The sequence below is a fragment of the Chiloscyllium plagiosum genome, unplaced genomic scaffold, assembly GCF_037043375.1.
Source record: "Chiloscyllium plagiosum isolate Xiang-an unplaced genomic scaffold, Cpla_swu_hap1 HiC_scaffold_22, whole genome shotgun sequence".
Lineage (NCBI taxonomy): Eukaryota > Metazoa > Chordata > Chondrichthyes > Orectolobiformes > Hemiscylliidae > Chiloscyllium > Chiloscyllium plagiosum.
Window position 1 is genome coordinate 39,252,567 of NW_028270160.1, and position 20,908 is coordinate 39,273,474.

At 52.5% G+C, this 20,908-nt stretch overlaps 1 protein-coding gene across 2 annotated transcripts in view; it reads left to right on the top strand.

Annotated features, from left to right (window-relative positions):
* tcerg1l (transcription elongation regulator 1 like) overlaps positions 1 to 20,908 on the top strand; it is a 773,510-nt gene that overhangs the window by 583,316 nt on the left and 169,286 nt on the right. For both annotated transcript variants that reach the window (XM_043712591.2, XM_043712592.2), the window contains exon 10: positions 9,072 to 9,138. In XM_043712591.2, the coding sequence (XP_043568526.1) occupies positions 9,072 to 9,138 (67 nt within the window). The remainder of the gene's footprint in view (positions 1 to 9,071; positions 9,139 to 20,908) is intronic.

A 20,908-nucleotide genomic window follows, 5' to 3' on the forward strand; every position in this document is an offset into this window, starting at 1 on the left:
TGACAAGAACTATTGGAACAATTTCATTCTGAACATCAGAAGGAAAGATTCTTCCATTTTATCTCAGCAATGGCTGTACAGATGCTCGAACCTCAGTGAAAATTCACACCTATTTCCATGCTGAAGCTTCTTACTCTGTTGGCATGACTGTGATTGGTTTCCTTTTTAGATAATTGCTAAACATTCACTTGATGCTATTTTCTTCAGTTAATATCTGTCCCTGGGAACATTAAAATAAACTGCTAACTCAGCTGTCTATTGCTTAACATGGGTTCCCTAAATCTATGTCGTCAACAGCTTTAAAGGATGTCTTCATCTCCTGTATCCTCAGAGCAACTGCATCTAGAACTTTCTTCTCATTAACCCTCTTCAGGGAGGTAAAAGCCTAGTGATATTATCAGTAGAATATTAATCCAAGGATACAGGTAATATTCTGGGGACCAGGGTTCATATCTCATCACAGCAGGTGGTGGAATTTGAATGCAATAAGAACCTGGAATTAAGAGCCTAATGATGACCATGATTCTATTGTCAATTGTTTTTGGTCCTTTTTCTGTTTCTCTGGTAGTCATAAAACATATGACAACAAATACCTTAGCAATTATGTCCCAAGGTGGGCTGCTGGTTTTTTCACTGATGTCACTTTGCTTCTGATAAATGTTTGTTCGAACACAAGTTTGTCAAGGCAGTGTCTGAGGCTCAACCATCTTCAGCCGCTTCACCAATGGCCTTCAATCCAATGTAAAGTCAGAAGTGGAGAAGTTCACCAGAGATTGCACAATGTTCAAATCCATATCCAAATGCAGCAATGATTTGGAGATGCCAATGTTGGACTGGGATGTACAAAGTTAAAAATCACACAACACCAGGGTATAGTCCAACAGATTTAATTGGAAGCACACTAGCGTTCGGAGCGCCGCTCCTTCATCAGGTGGTTGTGGAGTACACAATTGTAGGACACAGAATTTATAGCAAAAGTTTACAGTATGATGTAACTGAAATTATACATTGGAAAATGCCTTGATTGTTTGTTGAGTCTCTCTTCTGTTCGAATACCATGAGAGTTTCACTTCCTTCATATATAAATCACAAAACTTTTTTTAAAAAATTACATTCTCAGGTTAACTGTAAATATTGATGTCAGCCAGATAAGATGTTGAAGGTGTTAGCCCCCTGTGTTCCCTGTCGGTGCCATAATGTTTAGACTGATTCTAATCTAAAAAGTGAGTTAACAGAGTCTAACATGGATTCATGCAGTTTTTGAGCAAAGTAAATTCAAATTCACCCCACAAATGTATATGTGTATGTGAGTATGTTGGTTTGTGTATGTGTGTATGTGTGTCTGGGGTGGGGGTTGTGAGTGTGAGAGAGAGTGTATATGTGTGTGTGTGAGTGTAAAGTGGTCTAAGTCTGTGAGAGGATGCATCTGTGAGTGTGGGAGTGTGTGTGTGTGGGGTGGGGGGTTGTAAGTGCCTGTGAGAGAGAGTGTATATGTGTGTGTGTGAGTGTAAAGTGGTCTAAGTCTGTGAGAGGATACAGAGTGTGTGTGTCTGTAGGAGTGTCTGTATATACGTGTATCTGTGTGTATATAGAAGTGCGTGTGTGTGTGTGTATAGTGCAATGGTGGTCACCTGTAGTGTGACATGAACCCAAGGTCCCAGTTGAGGCCCTCCCTATGGGTACTGAACTTAGCTATCAGCCTCTGCTTGGCCACTTTTCCTTTTCTGCTCGCCTTGGAGGATGGTCACCTGAAGGTTCAAGGTCGAATGTCCTGGACCTGCATCCTTTCACAGACTTAGATCACTTTACACTCACACATACACTCTCTCTCACAGACACTCACAACCCCCCACCCCAAACACACACACGCACACAAAAACCCACATGCACGCATACACGTATACATTTGTGGGTGGATTTGTACTTGCAGAGTTACATTGTACTTTGCTCAAAAACTGCATGAATCCATGTAAGACTCTGTTAACTCACTTTTTAGATTAGAATCAGTCTAAACATTATGGCGCAGAAAGGAGGCTAACACCTTCAACATCTTAATGTCTTATCTGGCTGACACCATCAGTTACAGTTAACCTGAGAAGGTAACTTTTTAAAAAGGTTTTGTGATTTACATATGAAAGAAGTGAAACTATCATGGTATTCAAATAGATGAGAGACTCAACAAACAATCAAGGTATTTTTCAATGTATAATTTCAGTTACATCACACTGTAAACTTTTGCTATAAATTCTGTGTCTTACAATTGTGTCCTCCACAACCACCTGATGAAGGAGCGGCGCTCAGAAAGCCAGTGCTTTCAATTAAACCTGTTGGACTATAAACTGGTATTGTGTGATTTTTAACCAAAAGCAGCAAGAACTAGACAAGACCAAGGCTGCAAAGTGGCAACTGACATTTATGCTAGGCAAATGTCAGTCAATGGCCTTCTCTGATGATACGCAATCTAACCACCATCTCTTGACATTGAATGGTGTTATCAACACAGACACACCCACTATTGGCATGATGGGGACTACTATTGACCAAGGACTGAACTGGACCGGTTGTAATCAGTACAGTAGCTGCAAGCACAGGTCAGAGGCTAAGAATCCTGCAGTGAGTATCTCACGTCCTGACTACCCAAAGCCTGGCCAGTACTTACAAGGCTCAAGTCAGGAGTGTGACAGAATACTCCCCACTAACCTGGATGAGTGCAGCCCTAACAACACTCAAGAAGCTTAATGCTGTCCAGGACAAAGCAGCCCACTTGATTGACACCACATCCACAAATATTCACTCTCTCCACCATCGATGACCAGTAGCAACAGTGTGTACTATCTACGTATACAAAAGTTCACCAAAGATCCTCAGACACCTCCTTCCAAACCTGTGACCCCTACCATCTAGAAGGATAAGCACAGCTGATAAATGGGAACACCTGCAAGTTCTCCTCCAAGCCACTCACCATCCTGACTTGGAAATACATCGCTGTTCCTTCAGTGTTTCTGTATCAAATTCCAGAAGTCGTTCCCTAGAGGCTTTGTGGGTCCACAAGAATGCAACTTACCACCACCACCACCTTCTCACGGGCAATTCAGGAAAGGCAGTATATATGGACCACCAGTGATGCCCACGGCCCACAAGTGAACAAGAAAAGAAAATTCTACATGTCTTTCTGGCCTTTTTAAAAGTAAAGCTGAATAAACTTCACAAAGCTGAAAAATGAATACATCTATTTCTCCCCAACTTTAAAACCCAAGTTCTAAAATGATAATATATTCTGGCCCCTCACAACTGTAACCAAGTTGGTGGAAACATACAAAATCAAACTTTCAGAAGATGTTTTGGTGACATGCATTTTACCTAAAGTGGAAACTGTTGGGATAAAGGAGAAAATTGTCAATTGCATATTAAGTTACAAAAACAGGTAAATGACAGTAATTCTTTTGGACAGTTGCAATAAACAGATTGTCCCAGGGTACCTTTCCAGAACCTCTGCTCTTCTGAGTAAAATAAATCTGATGAAACCATTAAAGTGCAGAATGTACCAAGGTACTGTATGCAGGAAAACTGCAAGTTCAAAGGAAAATGGTAAACAGTGGAGGTATCTCGTTGTGTACAAAAGGATCACAAATGGTATTTCACTAAAAATAATTGCAGGATTACACTAAAAATATTAAGTTTTACAAAAGTAATAAAGAAAATTAATAAGGAATTTTTCCATGTACAATAGTCAGTCTGGCATTAAACAAATTGTCTTAGTACAAGCAGCAGATGCCAAAGCAAACGAAATGTAAATGAATGCTTCCAGATCTTAAATCACTAATTGATGAAGAGCTGCTAAGGAATTAAATCTATTCTCAGTGGGAAATCATTGAAAGAGGAAATATCATTCAAGATAAAGGGAATTATTAATGAGAATTACTGTGTGAAAGTCCAGGATAAAGATACAGGCAGCCTGTTTGCAAACTAAGAAGGTATATGCTGAACATAATGCAATTAATGATGCATCCATATTTTATGGGATTGATTTTAACAGACAATCAGAGTGATGCATGATGGGGTGGACAATAGTTAGGTGATTGATTCTGACCAGCAGGTACAGCCTTTATCTGTGCTGTAGATTTCTATGACACTATGAAGATGTAAAGATTTATGGCATGCCGAAGAAATACCAGCAACACAAAGAACCAGTGATTTAAAGCACTGGGACCAAATTATAGTAGGGTTGGTGGGTTGACCATGTCAGCAGTGGGATGCGGCTGCTTTCTCTTGATGATTTGTGGCAGGATTTCTGAGGTAACATGTTCAGATGGTGAAAGCATTTTTCTTAAAAGAAAATTAAGATGGTCTACATCTGCTGTGATGTCCTATAGTCTTCTAGTCTTGCTGAATTCCAACAATGTTTTCATTCTGAGTTATCTGTGTGCTGCATGTGGAAGATGACTACGATGAGGGGAACTATCCCCCTTCTCCAAGGTTTTCAGCCACGTCCCTGAGGATGTTATGGGTGGTAGTCAGGGAAGAATCTGCCTTTGCTTCAAAGTGGGAGGGAAGTTGAAATCTATCTTAACATCATTCAAATCTTCTGCTGAGAGTAGACAGATGAACCTCGATTATCCGAAGGACACGAGCGGGGAGAATTACAGATAATCGAATATCGGATAACGTAGTTTAGCCAAACATCAGAACCTTGACATCTTGCCAGATAATCCATTATTTGGATACTTGAATGCCAGATAATCGAGGTTCTTCTGTATATACATGTTCATTTGAAGTGATCCAATTTTTATCCTCACGATTTCAAAAGATGGCAACAAATTGACAATAGTACGACCACTTTAAACCAAGAAGGTATCTGTTGCTAAATCTGAAAGTACCCTTAAAATGTTTTCACTGGCATTGGAAGGATAGAAACAAAACATCCAAAACTGTAAAACAGGTAAGTGAAATTGAATGTAGAAAGTAGGCTCTGGAAATGAATTAACAGTCAAATGTGAATAGTGACAACAGACTTGGTAATTGCTAATATTTGTCAGCAAATGCTGACTTACCAACTCCTGACATTTCTACGGGCTCTCTCTGAACTCCTATATGGCACTCCTTCAGGATGTCTTCCTAACTTACATTGAGAATGGTGAACGTTAGGGAAATTCAGCAAGGATTATTGAAAGTGGGTTAATACACTCGTGAAATATACTGCGCAGTAAATGCTGACATTAATAAAGCGTTAGAAATGAACCTGTATCAATTTTCAATTTAATGAAGAGGATGGAAATAAGGATTTAATTCAGGGCATTGGGAGAATCACACTGATTCACACTCCAGCACTGATCCTTCCAGGGTTTGTTGAATTGTTAAGAGAACAGTTCCTCTGGAGAGGGACCGTGAACCCCTGAACCATTTTTGGTACATCTCAACAGCCTGCCTATACTTTTCCTGTGGCAGGGAATTCTAACACCCATAGGGTATCTTAGGACTGTGACTATAACCTGTGAGATCGTATTTTCCGGCCTTTCAGCCTTGCTTCTTGACATAGATCCCCTCCTATTGCAGTGAGTGCCCACAAAACTGAGAACAATTATCATCACGCAAGGTAAAATTACTCACCAAACAATTGGGATTGAAGGCAGCTGAGTCCTCAGGGCCTGGTAGCCTACATCCTAAGCTCTTAAAGGAAGTGGCAACACACACAGTGAATCCACCAGTTGCATTCCCTGGATGCGAAAACGTTTTCATGTGAATATAATAGCCTTATTCAAAAAGGGAGGGAGGTACAAGTAGGAAACTAGCTAATTTAAAATCTATCATTTAGAAAATTGTTAGAATCGATAATTAAGGAAGTAATAACAGGACATTTAAAAAGTCAAAACACAATCCATCAGAGCCAGCATGGTTTTATGAAGGGTAAATCATGCTTGACTAATTTGCTCAAGTTCTTCAAATATGTAACAAGCAAAGTGGATAATGGGGATCTTGTAGATGCAGTATATCTGGACTTGCAGAAGACATTTGGTGAGGAGCCAGACAAAATATTGATACACAAGACACAATCGTATGGAGTTTGGGATAATTTGTAAGCTTGGATAAAGGATTAGTTGACCAACAGAAAGCAGAGATGTAGGATAAATGGGTCTTCTTCCTGATTGACATGATGTAACTATTTGGGGGCCACAGGGTTAGTCCTCAGGCTCAAATATTTACCATCTATATTAATGACATGGAGGCAGGGATAAAAGGTGCTATAGCCAAATTTACACAAAAATACATAGAAAGTACGTTGCAGTAAGAAATAAGAGTTTCACTAATGGATATGAATAGGTCAAGTGAATAGGCCAATATTTGGCACATAAAGTTTAACATGGATAAGTGTGGGTTATCCCTTTTAGTTGGAAAAAGCAGAGGGATCTGTGCTTGAATCGCAGAAAACTAGTAAGCAAGTAATAAGGAAGGCAAGGTTGCTTAGTGACTCACTGCCTCACAATGCCACTGAGCTGGGTTTGATTCCAACCTCGGGTGACAATGTGGTAGTTGTCCGTTCTCCCCATGTCTGTGTGGGTTTCTGTCAGGTGTTCTGGTTTCTCCCACTGTCCAAAGTTGTGCAGGTTAGGTGGATTGGCTGTGCTAAGTTATCCATAATGTCCAGTGGTATGTGGGCTAGGCTCATTAGACATGATAAACTTGGGGTTATGAGGATAGGGTAGGGGACTGGTGTGCGTGGGATGCTCTTTGGAGAATCAGCGTAAACCTGATGGGCAGAATGGCCTCTTTCTGCACTGTCAGGATTCTAATCTACGTAATAGAATTTTGGTATTTATTGCTAAAGGAATAGAGTATAAAAGTAGGGAAATGTTTCAGCAACTGTGTCAGGAATTAGTGAAACTGCATCTGGAGTATTGTATACAGTTTTGAGGAGGGTTGTAGTTGCATTGGAGGCAGTTCAGAAGAGGTTCACCAAATTGATTCCCGAGGTGAGGGGTTTGTCTCATGAAGAGAGATTGACCAGCTTCGGTCTGGTCTCCCTGAAGTTTAGAAGAACGAGAGGACATCGAATTGAGGTCCGTAAAATGCAAAAGAGGATTGACAAAGTAGATGTGGAAAGGATGTTTCCTCTTGTGAAGCAGTCTAGAATGGGTGATCATAGTTTTAGGATAAGGGGTAGGAAAGAGGAGAAAATACTTCTCTCAAAAAGCCATGAATCTGTGGAATTCACTACACCAGAAAGTGGTGGATGCTGGGACACGGAGTAAATTTAAGGAAAAAATAGACATTTTTAATTAATAATGGGTTAAAACGTTATGAGGAGTCAAGAGGAAAATGGAGTTGAGTCAAGGTGAGATCAGCCATGATTGTACGAAATGGTGGAGCAGGCTCAAGGGCCTGAATTGTCTATTGCTGTTCCTAGTTCTTATATTTTTTCTCAAGTATTTTGGTTCCAAGTGGTCAAATGGAGGTCTGGTACGAGATCTGTACAAAGTAGCATGCATTCTGGATCAAGCTCTCAGATGTTTAGAGTCATAGAGATGTACAGCACAGAAACAGACTCTTCGGTCCACCTTGACCATGCCGACCAGATATCCCAACCCAATCTAGTCCCACCTGCCAGCACCTGGCCCATATCCCTCCAAAACCCTCCCTATTCACGTACCCATCCAGATGCCTTTTAAATGTTGCAATTGTACCAGCCTCCACCACTTCTTCTGGCAGCTAATTTCATACACATACCATCCTCTGTGTGAAAAAGTTGCCCCTTAGGTCTCGTTTATATCTTTCCCCTCTCACCCTAAACCTATGGCCTCTAGTTCTGGACTCCCCCACCCCAGGAAAGAGACTTGTCCATTTGTCCTATCCATGCCCCTCATGATTTTATAAACCTCTATAAGGTCACCCCTCAGCCTCCGACCCTCCAGGGAAAACAGCCTCAGCCTATTCAAGCTCTCCCTATAGCTCAAATCCTGCTTCCCTGGCAACACCCTTGTAAATCTTTTCTGAACCCTTTCAAGTTTCACAACATCCTTCTGATAGGAAGGAGACCAGAATTGCATGCAATATTCCAAAAGTAGCTTAATCAATGTCCTGTACAGCTGCAACATGATGTCTAACTCCTGGATTCAATACTCTGACCAATAAAAGAAAGCATACCAAATACCTTCTTCACTATCCTATCTACCTCCGACTCCACTTTCAAGGAGCTATGAACCTGCACTCCAAGGTCTCTTCTTTCAGCAACACTCCCTATGAACTTATCATTAAGTACATAAGTCCTGCTGAGATTTGCTTTTCCAAAATGCAGTAACTCGCATTTATCTAAATTAAACTCCATCTGCCATTTCTTAGCCCATTGGCCCATCTGATTAAGATCCTGTTGTAATCTGAAGTAAACTTCTCCGCTGTTCATTACACCTCCAATTTTGGTGTCATCTGCAAACTTACTAACTATACCTCTTATGCTCACGTCCAAATCATTTATATAAATGACAAAAAGTAGTGGACCCAGCACCGATCCACTGGTCACAGGCCTCCAGTCTGAAAAACAACCCTCCACCACCACCATCCTCTGTCTTCTACCTTTGAGCCAGTTCTGTATCCAAATGGCTAGTTCTCCCAGTATTCCATGAGATCTAACCTTGCTAACCAGTCTCCCATGGGGAACCTTGTCGAACGCCTTATTGAAGTCCATATAGATCACGTCCATCGCTCTGACCTGATCAATCCTCTTTTCGAAGGAAAAATAACTCCAAAAAACTCAATCAAGTTTGTGAGGCATGATTTCCCACGCACAAAGCCATGTTGACTATCCTTAATCAGTCCTTGCCTTTCCAAATACATGTACATCGTGCCCCTCTGGATTCCCTCCAACAACTTGCCCACCATCGATGGATAATTTTAAAATCTATTTTGCGACTAATCTCATGTTCTTTACTTGAGAGATTATCAAGTGTAAAACAATATTGTCTTAAATATATGTGTAATTATAGTCTATCAAAAATTTGCATTAATTATTATAATGGTCTCCTTAAAAATGAACTCTGACATAATCAAAATATGTAATTTGAATTGTTCTACTTCATTAGCAAAAGATGAAACTTCTAATCAAGAGGAGGCAAATGAGGAACACCTTTTGAAAACAAAGAGAAACAAGTACGTCAGTTATTTTGTTTGTATTGATAGATATTATTTGTACGTTGTTTTCTTTATTTTTACTGTACAACCTGCTCTGTAAATGCACAATATCTAATTTTGTTTATTAAGCTGTTTTCTAAAATAGCACATTCTTATTCATTTGAAAAATTTCAAATGAACTTATACATAAATATGATTTGCAATAACAATTATTTATATTTAATCTATTGGTTGAGGGTTTTAACATTGAAATATGTGACAAGCACATCCGTACTACAGCCTCTGTGTGGAGTTTGCACATTCTCACTTTGTCTGCTTGGGTTTTCTCTGGGTGTTTCCATTTCCAACCAAAGATGTGTAGGCTAGCTAGATTGACAGTGCTAAATTGCCCATCGTGTCCTGGGATGCATAAGCAAGGTGGGTTAACTATGGTGAATGTGGGGCTACAGGGGAAGAGCGGGATGCTTTACAGAGGGTCGATTACGACTCGTTGGGCCAAATGGCCTCTTTTCCTCACCGTAGGGTTTCTATGATTCTGTGTTGTGCTTGGGCAAGTTACTATTTTAATTCTATCACATCTTCAGCTTGCTCATAAGGGCTGAATTGTCTCAATCCTGGAATGTCAGGCTGGGAAGCAGAGGGTAGGAGTTGGGCAGTAATATAAATACTGAGGCTGGGGAGCTGTGTCAAGACAACTTGCCAGTATATTCCAAATGTTGAGCAAGTTTCCCAATGACTGCCCACTAAATTGCAGGCATCCATTTTAAATAGGGTCAGTTCTCTGGCCACATCGGCATTTTACTGGTGGCAGAGTTGCTTCCTGCCATTTGGCGAAGCTGATATCTTTATGAAGATGACCTCATGACTGTCTCGGAGCCATTAGAGCTTGGTAGTCCATGCCCCAAAAAATGGAGTTCAATCTGCGGTCACAGATATAGAGGGCCAACCCTGGAACTTTATTCGGCCATTTGAATGAAACTGCCTGCTTAGTCCCTCTGATTTTATTATTTTTTCATATATCCCTCTGTCGTATCCTCTCAGTTCTTGCTCTGCTATAGTCGCACTATCTCATAACTGCGGCCTCAGAGCTGATGGTGCTCTGGTCATGCCAAGGGCACTATGAGTCCATCTGCTTCTTTAATTGGACAAGCAATCAGGAGACTGCATCCAACGAAACTGCTTAGTTTGTCCCACCACTGCAGATAGGGGCTCAGGACTCCTGTTTAGTCTTGCCATTGGGATCCTGCATCCTTTATGAAAATCTAGCCAATAAGTGTGTCAGGGCAGTTTTTTGACAGTCCTAATGGGAATGCTCCCAGGCAAAAAAACAGCGTATAGTTCATGGAATACTTATGTACCTTTCATTTTTCCTGAGATTAGAAAAATAGAATTAAGTATGACTTACAAAACCGATTTTATCGGGTGGAACTTGGGCACTGAAGAAGATAGTTCAAGTCAGGAAAGTTCATGTCCTGCCAGACCCACCTCGGGGAAAAAGTACCCCAAAATGTGCAGCTTTCATTCAGAGGGCTGGATCCAGAGGCAGAGTAGCATCAGACAGACTGACTCTGAAAGCAGAGTGTGGGCAGCTGCTGTGGCGGGCTGGTGAGAACGCATACCTTGGACTGTGGGAATTTGGTCCCAGTTGTTCTAGGAATTCTTCGACCTTCTAGCCCTCATGCACCTCCCCGCCTCCACCAACACCCTCCCCCTCAACCAACACATCCCCCTCCACCAACACCTCCCTGCCTCCACCAACACCCTCCCCCTCAACCAACACCCTCCCTCTCAACCAACACCTCCCCCTCCACCAAAATCTCCCTGCTTCCACCAACACCTCCCCCCTCCACCAACAACACCCCCCTCAACCAACACCCTCCCCCTCAACCAACACCTCCCCGCTCCACCAACACCTCCCCGCCTACACCAACACCTCCCACCTCCACCAACACCTCCCCACCTCCACCAACACCTCCCACCTCCACCAACACCTCCCCCCTCGACCAACAACACCCCCCTCAACCAACACCCTCCCCCTCAACCAACACCTCCCTCCTCCACCAACACCTCCCCGCCTACACCAACACCTCCCCCCTCCACCAACACCTCCCTGCCTACACCAACACCTTCCCACCACCACCAACGCCTCCCACCTCCACCAACACCTCCCCCCTCCACCAACAACACCCCCCTAAACCAACACCCTCCACCTCCACCAACACCTCCCCGCCTCCACCAACACCTCCCCACCTCCACCAACACCTCCACCCTCCACCAACACCTTCCCCCTCAACCAACACCTTCCCCCTCAACCAAACCCTCCCCACCTCCACCAACACCTCCCCGCCTACACCAACACCTCCCCACCTCCACCAACACCTCCCCCCTCCACCAACACCTCCCCACCTCCACCAACACCTCCCCCCTCCACCAACACCTCCCCCCTCCACCAACACCTCTCCGCCTCCACCAACACCTCCCCGCCTCCACCAACACCTCCACCCTCCACCAACACCTCCCCCCTCCACCAACACCTCTCCGCCTCCACCAACACCTCTCCGCCTCCACCAACACCTCCCCACCTCCAACAAGAACTCCCCCCTCCACCAACACCTCCCCACCTCCACCAACACCTCCCCCCCTCCACCAACACCTCCCCCTCCACCAACACCACCCCACCTCCACCAACACCTCCCCACCTCCACCAACACCTCCCCGCCTCCACCAACACCTCCCCCCTCCACCAACACCTCCCCCTCCACCAACACCACCCCACCTCCACCAACATCTCCCCACCTCCACCAACACCTCTCCGCCTCCACCAACACCTCCCCACCTCCAACAAGAACTCCCCCCTCCACCAACACCTCCCCGCCTCCACCAACACCTCCACCCTCCACCAACACCTCCCCACCTCCACCAACACCTCTCCGCCTCCACCAACACCTCCCCCCTCCACCAACACCTCCCCACCTCCAACAAGAACTCCCCCCTCCACCAACACCTCCCCCCTCCACCAACACCTCCCCGCCTCCACCAACACCTTCCCCTCCACCAACACCTCCTCCTCCACCAACACCTCCCCCCTCCACCAACACCTCCCCACCTCCACCAACACCTCCCCCTCAACCAACACCTCCCCGCCTCCACCAACACCTCCCCCCTCCACCAACACATTGCCCTCCACCAACACCTCCCCCTCAACCAACACCACCCCGCCTCCACCAACACCTCCCCCCTCCACCAACACCTCCCCGCTCCACCAACACCTCCCCCCTCCACCAACACCTCCCCCCTCCACCAACACCTCCCCACCTCCACCAACACCTCCCCCCTCCACCAACACCTCCCCCTCCACCAACACCACCCCACCTCCACCAACACCTCCCCACCTCCACCAACACCTCCCCACCTCCACCAACACCTCCCCACCTCCACCAACACCTCCCCACCTCCACCAACACCTCCCCGCCTCCACCAACACCTCCCTGCCTCCACCAACACCCTCCCCCTCAACCAACACCCTCCCTCTCAACCAACACCTCCCCCTCCACCAAAATCTCCCTGCTTCCACCAACACCTCCCCCCTCCACCAACAACACCCCCCTCAACCAACACCCTCCCCCTCAACCAACACCTCCCCGCTCCACCAACACCTTCCCGCCTACACCAACACCTCCCACCTCCACCAACACCTCCCCACCTCCACCAACACCTCCAACCTCCACCAACACCTCCCCCCTCGACCAACAACACCCCCCTCAACCAACACCCTCCCCCTCAACCAACACCTCCCTCCTCCACCAACACCTCCCCGCCTACACCAACACCTCCCCCCTCCACCAACACCTCCCTGCCTACACCAACACCTTCCCACCACCACCAACGCCTCCCACCTCCACCAACACCTCCCCCCTCCACCAACAACACCCCCCTAAACCAACACCCTCCACCTCCACCAACACCTCCCCGCCTCCACCAACACCTCCCCACCTCCACCAACACCTCCACCCTCCACCAACACCTTCCCCCTCAACCAACACCTTCCCCCTCAACCAAACCCTCCCCACCTCCACCAACACCTCCCCGCCTACACCAACACCTCCCCACCTCCACCAACACCTCCCCCCTCCACCAACACCTCCCCACCTCCACCAACACCTCCCCCCTCCACCAACACCTCCCCCCTCCACCAACACCTCTCCGCCTCCACCAACACCTCTCCGCCTCCACCAACACCTCCCGACCTCCACCAACACCTCCCCCCTCCACCAACACCTCTCCGCCTCCACCAACACCTCCCCGCCTCCACCAACACCTCCACCCTCCACCAACACCTCTCCGCCTCCACCAACACCTCCCCGCCTCCACCAACACCTCCACCCTCCACCAACACCTCCCCCCTCCACCAACACCTCTCCGCCTCCACCAACACCTCTCCGCCTCCACCAACACCTCCCCACCTCCAACAAGAACTCCCCCCTCCACCAACACCTCCCCACCTCCACCAACACCTCCCCCCCTCCACCAACACCTCCCCCTCCACCAACACCACCCCACCTCCACCAACACCCCACCTCCACCAACACCTCCCCGCCTCCACCAACACCTCCCCCCTCCACCAACACCTCCCCCTCCACCAACACCACCCCACCTCCACCAACATCTCCCCACCTCCACCAACACCTCTCCGCCTCCACCAACACCTCCCCACCTCCAACAAGAACTCCCCCCTCCACCAACACCTCCCCACCTCCACCAACACCTCCCCGCCTCCACCAACACCTCCACCCTCCACCAACACCTCCCCACCTCCACCAACACCTCTCCGCCTCCACCAACACCTCCCCCCTCCACCAACACCTCCCCACCTCCAACAAGAACTCCCCCCTCCACCAACACCTCCCCCCTCCACCAACACCTCCCCGCCTCCACCAACACCTTCCCCTCCACCAACACCTCCTCCTCCACCAACACCTCCCCCCTCCACCAACACCTCCCCACCTCCACCAACACCTCCCCCTCAACCAACACCTCCCCGCCTCCACCAACACCTCCCCCCTCCACCAACACATTGCCCTCCACCAACACCTCCCCCCTCCACCAACACCTCCCCCCTCCACCAACACCTCCCCACCTCCACCAACACCTCCCCCCTCCACCAACACCTCCCCCTCCACCAACACCTCCCCCCTCCACCAACACCTCCCCACCTCCACCAACACCTCCCCCCTCCACCAACACCTCCCCCTCCACCAACACCACCCCACCTCCACCAACACCTCCCCACCTCCACCAACACCTCCCCACCTCCACCAACACCTCCCCACCTCCACCAACACCTCCCCCCTCCACCAACACCTCCCCCCTCCACCAACACCTCCCCCTCCACCAACACCACCCCACCTCCACCAACACCTCCCCGCCTCCACCAACACCTCCCCACCTCCACCAACAACACCCCCCTCCACCAACACCTCCCCCCTCCACCAACACCTCCCCCCTCCACCAACACCTCTCCCATCCACCAACACCTCCCCACCTCCACCAACACCTCCCCACCTCCACCAACACCGCCCCGCCTCCACAAACACCTCCCTGCCAACACCAACACCTTCCCCCTCCACCAACACCTGCCCCCTCCATCAACACCTCTCCCATCCACCAACACCTCCCCACCTCCACCAACACCTCCCCACCTCCAACAAGAACTCCCCCCTCCACCAACACCTCCCCCCTCCACCAACACCTCCCCGCCTCCACCAACACCTTCCCCTCCACCAACACCTCCTCCTCCACCAACACCTCCCCCCTCCACCAACACCTCCCCACCTCCACCAACACCTCCCCCTCAACCAACACCTCCCCGCCTCCACCAACACCTCCCCCCTCCACCAACACATTGCCCTCCACCAACACCTCCCCCTCAACCAACACCACCCCGCCTCCACCAACACCTCCCCCCTCCACCAACACCTCCCCGCTCCACCAACACCTCCCCCCTCCACCAACACCTCCCCCCTCCACCAACACCTCCCCACCTCCACCAACACCTCCCCCCTCCACCAACACCTCCCCCTCCACCAACACCACCCCACCTCCACCAACACCTCCCCACCTCCACCAACACCTCCCCACCTCCACCAACACCTCCCCACCTCCACCAACACCTCCCCACCTCCACCAACACCTCCCCACCTCCACCAACACCTCCCCGCCTCCACCAACACCTCCCTGCCTCCACCAACACCCTCCCCCTCAACCAACACCCTCCCTCTCAACCAACACCTCCCCCTCCACCAAAATCTCCCTGCTTCCACCAACACCTCCCCCCTCCACCAACAACACCCCCCTCAACCAACACCCTCCCCCTCAACCAACACCTCCCCGCTCCACCAACACCTCCCCGCCTACACCAACACCTCCCACCTCCACCAACACCTCCCCACCTCCACCAACACCTCCCACCTCCACCAACACCTCCCCCCTCGACCAACAACACCCCCCTCAACCAACACCCTCCCCCTCAACCAACACCTCCCTCCTCCACCAACACCTCCCCGCCTACACCAACACCTCCCCCCTCCACCAACACCTCCCTGCCTACACCAACACCTTCCCACCACCACCAACGCCTCCCACCTCCACCAACACCTCCCCCCTCCACCAACAACACCCCCCTAAACCAACACCCTCCACCTCCACCAACACCTCCCCGCCTCCACCAACACCTCCCCACCTCCACCAACACCTCCACCCTCCACCAACACCTTCCCCCTCAACCAACACCTTCCCCCTCAACCAAACCCTCCCCACCTCCACCAACACCTCCCCGCCTACACCAACACCTCCCCACCTCCACCAACACCTCCCCCCTCCACCAACACCTCCCCACCTCCACCAACACCTCCCCCCTCCACCAACACCTCCCCCCTCCACCAACACCTCTCCGCCTCCACCAACACCTCTCCGCCTCCACCAACACCTCCCGACCTCCACCAACACCTCCCCCCTCCACCAACACCTCTCCGCCTCCACCAACACCTCCCCGCCTCCACCAACACCTCCACCCTCCACCAACACCTCTCCGCCTCCACCAACACCTCCCCGCCTCCACCAACACCTCCACCCTCCACCAACACCTCCCCCCTCCACCAACACCTCTCCGCCTCCACCAACACCTCTCCGCCTCCACCAACACCTCCCCACCTCCAACAAGAACTCCCCCCTCCACCAACACCTCCCCACCTCCACCAACACCTCCCCCCCTCCACCAACACCTCCCCCTCCACCAACACCACCCCACCTCCACCAACACCCCACCTCCACCAACACCTCCCCGCCTCCACCAACACCTCCCCCCTCCACCAACACCTCCCCCTCCACCAACACCACCCCACCTCCACCAACATCTCCCCACCTCCACCAACACCTCTCCGCCTCCACCAACACCTCCCCACCTCCAACAAGAACTCCCCCCTCCACCAACACCTCCCCACCTCCACCAACACCTCCCCGCCTCCACCAACACCTCCACCCTCCACCAACACCTCCCCACCTCCACCAACACCTCTCCGCCTCCACCAACACCTCCCCCCTCCACCAACACCTCCCCACCTCCAACAAGAACTCCCCCCTCCACCAACACCTCCCCCCTCCACCAACACCTCCCCGCCTCCACCAACACCTTCCCCTCCACCAACACCTCCTCCTCCACCAACACCTCCCCCCTCCACCAACACCTCCCCACCTCCACCAACACCTCCCCCTCAACCAACACCTCCCCGCCTCCACCAACACCTCCCCCCTCCACCAACACATTGCCCTCCACCAACACCTCCCCCTCAACCAACACCACCCCGCCTCCACCAACACCTCCCCCCTCCACCAACACCTCCCCGCTCCACCAACACCTCCCCCCTCCACCAACACCTCCCCCCTCCACCAACACCTCCCCACCTCCACCAACACCTCCCCCCTCCACCAACACCTCCCCCTCCACCAACACCACCCCACCTCCACCAACACCTCCCCACCTCCACCAACACCTCCCCACCTCCACCAACACCTCCCCACCTCCACCAACACCTCCCCCCTCCACCAACACCTCCCCCCTCCACCAACACCTCCCCCTCCACCAACACCACCCCACCTCCACCAACACCTCCCCGCCTCCACCAACACCTCCCCACCTCCACCAACAACACCCCCCTCCACCAACACCTCCCCCCTCCACCAACACCTCCCCCCTCCACCAACACCTCTCCCATCCACCAACACCTCCCCACCTCCACCAACACCTCCCCACCTCCACCAACACCGCCCCGCCTCCACAAACACCTCCCTGCCAACACCAACACCTTCCCCCTCCACCAACACCTGCCCCCTCCATCAACACCTCTCCCATCCACCAACACCTCCCCACCTCCACCAACACCTCCCCACCTCCACCAACACCGCCCCGCCTCCACAAACACCTCCCTGCCAACACCAACACCTTCCCCCTCCACCAACACCTGCCCCCTCCACCAACACCTCCCCCTCCACCAACACCACCCCGCCTCCACCAACACCTCCCCCCTCCACCAACACCTCCCCCCTCCACCAACACCTCTCCCATCCACCAACACCTCCCCACCTCCACCAACACCTCCCCACCTCCACCAACACCGCCCCGCCTCCACAAACACCTCCCTGCCTACACCAACACCTCCCCCCTCCACCAACACCTCCCTGCCTACACCAACACCTTCCCACCACCACCAACGCCTCCCACCTCCACCAACACCTCCCCCCTCCACCAACAACACCCCCCTAAACCAACACCCTCCACCTCCACCAACACCTCCCCTCCTCCACCAACACCTCCCCACCTCCACCAACACCTCCACCCTCCACCAACACCTTCCCCCTCAACCAACACCTTCCCCCTCAACCAAACCCTCCCCACCTCCACCAACACCTCCCCGCCTACACCAACACCTCCCCACCTCCACCAACACCTCCCCCCTCCACCAACACCTCCCCACCTCCACCAACACCTCCCCCCTCCACCAACACCTCCCCCCTCCACCAACACCTCTCCGCCTCCACCAACACCTCTCCCCCTCCACCAACACCTCCCCACCTCCACCAACACCTCTCCGCCTCCACCAACACCTCTCCGCCTCCACCAACACCTCCCGACCTCCACCAACACCTCCCCCCTCCACCAACACCTCTCCGCCTCCACCAACACCTCCCCGCCTCCACCAACACCTCCACCCTCCACCAACACCTCCCCCCTCCACCAACACCTCTCCGCCTCCACCAACACCTCTCCGCCTCCACCAACACCTCCCCACCTCCAACAAGAACTCCCCCCTCCACCAACACCTCCCCACCTCCACCAACACCTCCCCCCCTCCACCAACACCTCCCCCTCCACCAACACCACCCCACCTCCACCAACACCTCCCCACCTCCACCAACACCTCCCCGCCTCCACCAACACCTCCCCCCTCCACCAACACCTCCCCCTCCACCAACACCACCCCACCTCCACCAACATCTCCCCACCTCCACCAACACCTCTCCGCCTCCACCAACACCTCCCCACCTCCAACAAGAACTCCCCCCTCCACCAACACCTCCCCACCTCCACCAACACCTCCCCGCCTCCACCAACACCTCCACCCTCCACCAACACCTCCCCACCTCCACCAACACCTCTCCGCCTCCACCAACACCTCCCCCCTCCACCAACACCTCCCCACCTCCAACAAGAACTCCCCCCTCCACCAACACCTCCCCCCTCCACCAACACCTCCCCGCCTCCACCAACACCTTCCCCTCCACCAACACCTCCTCCTCCACCAACACCTCCCCCCTCCACCAACACCTCCCCACCTCCACCAACACCTCCCCCTCAACCAACACCTCCCCGCCTCCACCAACACCTCCCCCCTCCACCAACACATTGCCCTCCACCAACACCTCCCCCTCAACCAACACCACCCCGCCTCCACCAACACCTCCCCCCTCCACCAACACCTCCCCGCTCCACCAACACCTGCCCCCTCCACCAACACCTCCCCCCTCCACCAACACCTCCCCACCTCCACCAACACCTCCCCCCTCCACCAACACCTCCCCCTCCACCAACACCACCCCACCTCCACCAACACCTCCCCACCTCCACCAACACCTCCCCACCTCCACCAACACCTCCCCACCTCCACCAACACCTCCCCCCTCCACCAACACCTCCCCCCTCCACCAACACCTCCCCCTCCACCAACACCACCCCACCTCCACCAACACCTCCCCGCCTCCACCAACACCTCACCACCTCCACCAACAACACCCCCCTCCACCAACACCTCCCCCCTCCACCAACACCTCCCCCCTCCACCAACACCTCTCCCATCCACCAACACCTCCCCACCTCCACCAACACCTCCCCACCTCCACCAACACCGCCCCGCCTCCACAAACACCTCCCTGCCAACACCAACACCTTCCCCCTCCACCAACACCTGCCCCCTCCATCAACACCTCTCCCATCCACCAACACCTCCCCACCTCCACCAACACCTCCCCACCTCCACCAACACCGCCCCGCCTCCACAAACACCTCCCTGCCAACACCAACACCTTCCCCCTCCACCAACACCTGCCCCCTCCACCAACACCTCCCCCTCCACCAACACCACCCCGCCTCCACCAACACCTCCCCCCTCCACCAACACCTCCCCCCTCCACCAACACCTCTCCCATCCACCAACACCTCCCCACCTCCACCAACACCTCCCCACCTCCACCAACACCGCCCCGCCTCCACAAACACCTCCCTGCCAGCACCAACACCTTCCCCCTCCACCAACACCTGCCCCCTCCATCAACACCTCCCCCCTCCACCAACACCTCCCAACCTATACCAACAGCTTCCCCCTCAACCAACACCTCCCCCGTCCACCAACACCTCCTCGCCTCCACCAACAAGTCCCCGCCTCCACCAACACCTCCCCACCTCCACCAACACCTCCCCCCTCCACCAACACCTCCCTGCCTCGACCAACACCTCCCCCTTCACCAACACCTCCCCCCTCAACCAACACCTCCCCCCTCAACCAACACCTCCCCCCTCCACCAACACCTCCCCCTCCACCAACACCTCCCCCCTCCACCAACACCTCCCCCTTCACCAACACCTCCCCACCTCCACCAACACCGCCCCGCCTCCACCAACACCTCCCTGCCTCGACCAACACCTCCCCCTTCACCAACACCTCCCCCCTCAACCAACACCTCCCCCCTCAACCAACACCTCCCCCTTCCACCAACACCTCCCCCTCCACCAGCACCTCCCCCCTCCACCAACACCTCCCCCTTCACCAACACCTCCCCACCTCCACCAACAGCTCTAGTCCCTCATTCAATATCTCCCCGCCTCCACCAACACCTCCCCCCTCCACCAATACCTCCCCCCTCCACCAACACCTCCCTGCCTCGACCAACACCTCCCCCCTCCACCAACACCTCCCCCCTCAACCAACACCTCCCCCTCCACCAACACCTCCCCCCTCAACCAACACCTCCCCCCTCCACCAACACCTCCCCCCTCCACCAACACCTCCCCCCTCCACCACACCTCTCCCCCTCCACCAACACCACACCCCTCCACCAACATCTCCCCCCTCCACCAACACCTCCCCCCTCAACCAACACCTCCCCCCTCCACCAACACCTCCCCCCTCAACCAACACCTCCCCCCTCCACCAACACCTCCCCCCTCCACCAACACCTC